Source organism: Clytia hemisphaerica, unplaced genomic scaffold (assembly GCF_902728285.1).
Source record: "Clytia hemisphaerica strain Z4C2 unplaced genomic scaffold, Clytia hemisphaerica genome assembly, whole genome shotgun sequence".
NCBI lineage: Eukaryota > Metazoa > Cnidaria > Hydrozoa > Leptothecata > Clytiidae > Clytia > Clytia hemisphaerica.
This window is the reverse complement of record NW_027103726.1, coordinates 666,183-673,562: the sequence shown is the minus strand read 5'-3', so window position 1 is coordinate 673,562 and position 7,380 is coordinate 666,183. Positions and strand designations below refer to the sequence as shown.

Genomic DNA, 7,380 nt, shown 5'->3' with positions numbered 1-7,380 from the left:
ATTTCAGTCCGACTAAGGGTCGGAAAGTAGGAAATTTTCAACTTTTTGCCCTCTGAAAGATCGAAATTCGGTCAAAATTGGTCAAATTTGTCCTGCTAAGGGTCGTAAAATTCCTAAAATTTTCCTTTGTTTTCTACTTTTTAGTCCCAGTAAGGGTCCAAAGTTCCAAAGTCGGGCGGCACCCCCCCTGTCAGCTCGCAACCCTAGTACCCCCCCCCCCCGGGTTGGTCGTTAACCAGTAATAAAACAAATTTGTTAATTTTTCTAAAGAACGCGTGATTTTCATTACCTCAAATGACCAATTATTAAAGTATCTTATAAAAACTCCATCTCATCTGAAATATTAGAGGTCAATCTGCAGACTGTCTACAATTCATGTGGTCGTAAATATCAGATCTAAGTAGCTGATAATAAGTAACTATTTTGGAAAGTTACACACCTCGGGACCTCCCCTTGACATTTGAAAAGCATTACATTCTATCTATGAAGGTGAAACTTTTTTGGATAATTAAATAATCTTGAGTATCCGATAAGGAGAAACTCTCGCTAATTTTCAACCAAGTTTTGAAATTTTTCTACCCGGAGCATCTTTTTGAATTCGTTTTCTTGAGGGATGTACTACTAATCTGGAGTTTTTATAAGATACTTCACTAATTGGTCATTAAAAGTAATAGAGATGACGCGTTCTTCAGTTCAGAAAAAGTAACAAAATTGTTTTATTACAGATTAACGACCAACCAAGAGAGAGCTTGTAAAAACTCCATATCGTCCCTTTCTTGAGTACTGATTTGCAGAATTAATACTGAATTTGACCAAAATTGTAAGTTAGGAGCCAGAGAAAAAACGGGCATCGCCACAAATACATCTAAGATTCATTTCAAACCCTGAAAACATATAGAACAAATATTTGTAAAGCATTGTGTCATCGATGTTCTAATTGATTAAAAAATCTTAGATCACATTCCTTCAAATCTTGCATCCATCCGGTTAAAATTATCTTTCCAACGAGGTATTTTTGATTTAACTGCGACCAGTGCGCCAATGGGCCTTTTAAACGCAACTGGTCGAAAAGATTTGACTTTATCGGGGCCTATGCTCGTAATTATCAATTGAAGAGTTTAGACTGAAAATCGAATTACCGGACTTACTATTGTGCGCATGCGTAAGAAAAAAACACATGGACTAGATAATCCTTCGAGTGGAGTTGTGATGAAGTTTTTACAAGATGCTCACATAATTGGTTATTCAAAACAATAGAGATGACGCGTTCTTTAGAAAAATATAATAAAAGTTTTTGTTTGAATAGTTAACGACCAATCCTAGTCAAAAGATAATGAATAAGTCATAAACGTCTGCACTCCTTCATAAATTTTGCAGGATATCTCGCTACGCCTATGGCCCATCCCGCGACAAACTGTGCAACTTTCTTTTCAATAAGAATTGTTATGAAGCTGACTCTTGTAGTCATTCAAAAATTGTTTCTACTATTGTTGGTTTTTTTGTTAAATTTACAGGGTGTCCCTAATTAAAGTATCGAGTCGAAACACAACTATGAGTAGAAAGTTTTATGTGCGTGCTCACAAAATTGTATTTTAAGCTCTCCCTCTTTTTTCTTTGTCATTACGATTAATTTATACGTTGTAACTACCTTTTGTAATAAGCCTGTGTGATGGAGAACGTTCTTATATTTTAGCGATACTTTAATTAGGGACACCCTGGATATCTCAATCAACAAAAGAGTGTGCTTTTTACAATAAAATATTTGAATAGTGCAGTGAAATAGCAAAAAATTATGCATTATAACATTGTTCGAATACAAAAAAGTTTCTAGATCTTATCAAACTCTTTTGAAGAGATTTCAGCAATTTTTTTTATAAAACGTGTAAAAACGATACGTGAGAGTCATTCTTCGCCTGCTGCTTTTGGCATTTGGTCAGCTCTGCTCAACGAAGATCTTGTCTTGGTTTGTCGCTCAATTTATTAAAAATGGCTGCTAGCATCATCCCATTTGATCCAACCATCACCCTTGGAAATGTTGTCAATCCACTCAAATTCAAGGTACATTGTTCTCTAAAAAATGATAGCTATTTATAGCTCCCAATAAAACCGTTTGAATGTTGATATTACTAATTTTGGGCCCTAACTTTATGTTTTGAAATAACCAGTAAATTTTTGTAGAGGGTTGACTGTGTTCACTTTCAGCACTTAGAGCCACAAGCTGTTCCTATCCTATAATGTCTTTGGTTTTTTGACTAATTTTTCCCAAGGTTGTCTAAAAGATTCATTCATTAAAGGCATTGAAATTGTTCTTGATTTTTTTAATTATTTTATAGACTATCTTGATTCTCATTCTTACGACATTGTCGTAATAAAAAAGAGTCGGTGGCCGAGAAAAAATGGGGATAGACCCTTGAAGATGAAAGCTGAAAGAAGGTTTTTACCGAAGGCTTTGGCTGATTTTACTAAATCTAAGTCTAAGACTTTCCTAGTGGGAACTTTTGGTTTCTCGATAATGGATAGCCTATACTAGATGTCAACCGCGTTTTTTTACGCAATTAACGAAATTGAGAACACTGATTTGCTTTTCACTTTTACGTTCTACCGTAAGGTGTTTACGTGGATCACGGGGGAAAATATTCACCCCAGAAAACATTTTATAGATTATGATTTTACTTTTCAGTTTATTGTCGTTCTGGTCTTTTCAGGTTTTTTTTTTGTATGTGTGTGTGGCCCACTTTTCGGGTTTTTTTTTTTGTCTCAGCTGGCTAGTGTCTCTTTAGTGCATCTTTTTGGGTTCTATTTTCATTTTTGATATAGTGCAATATATTAACGCCTATTCCACTTTGCAACTTTTTCGAATGTTTTGAGCCCGGGTTTTCGGGCTCTAAACTTTCGATTTTTTGACGTCACTTTTAAATTTCGAAGCTCCTGCAGAGCGAAAAAATCGAATTTACGTCAAAGCACTTGAAAGGCTTCTATTTTTCGAAAATCGTCAAAGTGGAACTCGCTAAGAAACGAGATGAAAAATCCCGGTTTTTAGTGAGGTACTCGCTAGATAATGAAAAATTTTACTGAAAATGACGCAAAACTTCAAAATCAATTCTTTCTTATCATTAAGGAACTCGAAGCAATTGGTAAATTGCAAATGGAAATTGACACAAAACAAGATCAACTGAATGGTCTTCTGGCTGGTAAAAGCAGTTTAGATATGATCATCCAAGAAGTCAAAGCCATGAAAGTTGACCTTAGTGAAGCTGAGCTGAAAGATGCCTCCAAAGCAATGGATCAAGACATTAAGAAAGTTATGAAGGAATACGCTTTGGTTCAAATGGGAAACTTGCCAAAGATTCAACAACATAAAGCTAAGATTGCCACCATTGCAGATCACGTCGAATCACCCATGGATTACAACAAATCATTGTAGGTTTATTTTAGTTGAATAAATTTTTCACTCGAAGGTTTTATTTTTACATAAGTGTTCCTGTTTCATATCAGACACATATTTCATATCAGAAAAGTGTCTCCCTATTTTTATATTGTGCTGAATAAACAAAAAGGGCTCTGACCACAGTGAATTTTTAATATTTGCCATCTGTAAAAATTTATACCAAAATCTACTTTTTGACTATAGTCGGAGCCCTTAACTGATTAATATTACCACCAATAATAACTATAATTGCCAGGGTTGCTTTTGTTAAGGCCTGCGGGAAAACATGGTTTTTAAGCTATCAAAAAAGAATACGGTCTTTCAGCTTTCAGTCCTAAGATAAGGCTATTTTAATATTTTAGTATTCTTTGCCTTTTGCCTTCATAATTTCTAAACCCTCAAGGTGAATGCCTTACCAAACGTGCGGTACTTAAGGGTATTTTTTCAAGGTTCAGCTAGTGCACCATAAGGGTATGTTTTTACCTGCTCCTGAACCGTAAGGGTAGCAAATTACCTTGTTCTTATGAAAGTTTTCAAATAAAGGAATTCTTCCTTCGAAAGGAAGGAAATTCTTGATATGCGTAAGTCATTTTTATAACGGAAAAACCCTAAAAAAGCCGGAGTTTGATCCTTCTCTGTTACTAAAAACACAGAGATCAAAATCCGGGTTTTTTCGGGTCCTTCCGTTAAAAAATATGACGTCATCTTGACTTACGCATATCAAGAATTCAAACTAAATTCATAAATTATTTAATAGCCATTATTTTTGGGCCAAACGTAAGGTTGTTTTCAGAATAACCCCCCCCCCCCCGGGTTTCTAAACCAAATATAATGATTTACACGTTTCTTATATAATAACAAACAAAATGAAAACATAAGTCTTCAATGGCCAAAATAATAAAATCATTTTAAAAACTTTTTTAGGCTGACAAGATTTTTGATGTTCTTATAACAATAACGTACATTTTTCTTGACATTGACTTTGAACTTCTCCTTGCTTTTCTTTTCGTGCAGGTTGAAGAAGGATTTACCCATCAGCTCGAACACAATCAAGTTGAATTCCCAATACTTCACATTCAGTCAAGAATCGCAACAAAGTGAGGCCTCCATGGCTGCATTGAAGTCATTCGTCAGTGGGGAAACCAAATTCTTAGGTGACACCGTTGGTGGGAAAGTCTCTGCCGCTGTTCAACATCAAATGACCAAACAAAAGGAGTTACATGAAATCAGTGGTACTTTGGTCGTCACAGCAACCTGTACTCACGCTAATGCTGCCATATTTGCTCCATTTGTAATCGATGCGGACAAATCAATCCATGCTTGGAACGATACGTTCTCAAATAAGATCAGTATGCTGACAGAAGAAGAAATGAAAAAGATGGCCAAAGAAACTGGTGAATCTGACAAACTTCATTTGGTGTCAGGTGCAACTTATGGATCTTGTTTCGTTGGTATGGTTCACACCAAGAAATCCGAATCTACCGAGGATACCCAACGCATGTTGTCCACTGCTCAATCCATGTCTGCCAATTTCGATATTGGAGCCTTCTTTGCCAGCTACTCTGGTGGGTTTGGTGTAGACTCCAGCTTCTCTAATGATCTGAAATCTCTTTTGAGTAGCCAGATGGTGTCTTCACATGTCAGCTTGGTTTGTGAAGGTTGCATCCCTACCATCACCAGTAATAAAGTGGAACTTGGTGTCAAAGCGTTTGCTGACTTTGATCCAGCTCAGACCATGGAGAAACTGGCAACTCTCAATACTCAAACCAACAAAGCCAATGAAACAGTGAGCAGTGCTGCAGACAAGGCTCGCAAAGGAAAAGAAGTCACCGAGTTGCGTGGCAACGAGATCAAAAACACAATGGCATCATTAAGCAAGATTGATGAAGGCAAGGATAGCGTGCTGAATGTCAACTCGCTGATGTCTGGATTGGAAGATTACGTCACCCAAGCCAAGGAAGCCAAGACTGGTGTGCCAATCAATTTCTTCATCAAAAGTTTGACCAGAGCTGACATTGCCAAATTATGGCTTGACAAATATGCCAGTAAAGTGCCTGAAAAAAAAGCCGGATCAAAGCCCAACCCATCAGGGGGGAACAAGGGAGAGGCACCAAAGGAAGAGGCAGCTAACCCATAGTAAAGTTTAGAACCACCATTCAATAAAAAGGACAAAGGATTATTGTTTTAGAAGAGTCGTCTTTATTTTCTGTTTCAATTTTCTGTATTTATTTAATTATTAAGAATTATTTATTGTACCGTTGTACAAAATAGCCTAATTTTTCAATTAGGATTTTAATGTTTTTGTTATGGTTTATTTCTTGTGCTTAGTTTTAAATTACTGAAACTTCATTTTTTTCTTTCTGAAACATTTAAATCTAAAACATCAATTTAAGTCAATTTGTAGCCTTGTTTAGTTTACAATGTGTCCAGAGCCCGGGGGGGGGTACTAGGGTTGCGAGCTGACGGGGGGGGTGCCGCCCGACTTTCGAATTTTGGACCCTTACCGGGACTAAAAAGAAGAAAACAAAGGAAAATTTTGGGAATTTTACGATCCTTAGCGGGACTAATTTGACCAATTTTGACCAAATTTTGATCTTTCAGGGGGTAAAAAGTTGAAATTTTCCTATTTTTCCGACCCTTACTGGGACTGAAATTTGATTTTCTGATTTTTCCGACCCTTAGCGGGATTTTGGAAGTCCAAAAAAGAAGGGCGGCACATACCGTACCCTCCATTTGCCTAAGTACCCCCCCCCTGGGGTCCAGAGAAGCAGAATCGATTATATGCCTTATTTTCTTAAGGCTAAAAATTTGCTCTTATTCTTTTTTGGCGCGACCCAATTTTTGTAGACTTTCTCAAATCTCGCCAAGATTGGCGGATAAGTGCATGTAATGGCCTCGGGAATTCTCGATTTAGCTCAAATTTAGTATAGAAGATGTAAACTTTTTCACCACTTCAGGCCCGGCTGAACAACCGTAAATGTAGAGAGGCTAAAGGCTCAAAATGAGATAGAATTCGCCAGGAATCAGATTGTAAAAAGTCTATTTTGCTCAAAAGTGGGGAGGCTCCACCGGGTCTTTTCACTTTGACATGTGTGGCGTACGAGATCTTGAAAACTTTTGGACATTTTTCATTTTTGGTGTATTTCTGCGACATTCATCCAATTGGCAAAAAAAACGACTCGTATAATATGGTTTTTAATCCTTTTTTCTTGATTAAAACATTTTAGTCATAATGTTTTTTATCATTTCTTTTCCTTTGAAGTCGCTCTGATTTAGATCATCATACCTTAAAAAATAAAATAAATCGATTATGATGAAAAAACTACAAATGCAACAACAAGATTTTATACACATGTATCCCTGCCCTGGTCCAAAAAAATAGCTCCATTTTCTACAACAAGTAATTACCTAAGTAGGACTGCATAGGAGTGGTTTCATTCTTAAGAGTTTTCGGAGCATTTGTGACTTCAGTTCGATCACTGGTACGTCTGGTACCTTCAGACTTCTCATGAATTTTATTGCCCTCTCTAAACTTTGAATAAAACAATCTTTCCACTTAAATTCACCACCTTTAGCTACACAAGGTAGGTACAATCCCGGACAAAAGGTTGTAGACTTTTCAAAATTGTAAGAATTCTCTAAAATGGCCAGAATTCCCCCTCCCAATGTTGTAATAATCTTGCTGTGATCGTCACACGTCATCACCACAACTTACGCACCGCCAAAACAACATTGAAGAGAGGGGATCTTTCTTAAATTCCGGGATTGTAGATGTATAAGATTAATTGTTTTTCTCTCGTTCTGCCAAAATATTCAATAACATTGAACTTTACCTGATGGGGGTATTTTTGTACATTTTCTTGCACATTCAATTTGAAGTCGCCCACAGTCCGTGCGGCCGCTTACAATGCATTTGTAATTATCGATGATGCACTATAAGGAAAGTCAGGAAA

General features: G+C 36.7%; 1 protein-coding gene across 1 annotated transcript; it reads left to right on the top strand.

The window, feature by feature from the left end:
- The first annotated feature begins 1,895 nt into the window (after positions 1–1,895).
- Positions 1,896–5,814, top strand: LOC136804672 (uncharacterized). The gene is made up of 3 exons (XM_067061281.1): positions 1,896–2,058; positions 3,119–3,420; positions 4,442–5,814. Exons 1-3 carry the CDS (start codon positions 1,987–1,989, stop codon positions 5,562–5,564), a joined length of 1,497 nt encoding a protein of 498 aa, XP_066917382.1. The 5' UTR covers positions 1,896–1,986; the 3' UTR covers positions 5,565–5,814.
- Positions 5,815–7,380: the final 1,566 nt, after the last annotated feature.

Coding starts and splice junctions, on each gene's coding strand:
- LOC136804672 (XM_067061281.1), top strand. CDS start 1,987: ATGGCTGCTAGCATCATCCCATTTGATCCAACCATCACCCTTGGAAAT. Junction 2,059..3,118: donor TCAATCCACTCAAATTCAAG/GTACATTGTTCT, acceptor CTTATCATTAAG/GAACTCGAAGCAATTGGTAA. Junction 3,421..4,441: donor ATGGATTACAACAAATCATT/GTAGGTTTATTT, acceptor CTTTTCGTGCAG/GTTGAAGAAGGATTTACCCA.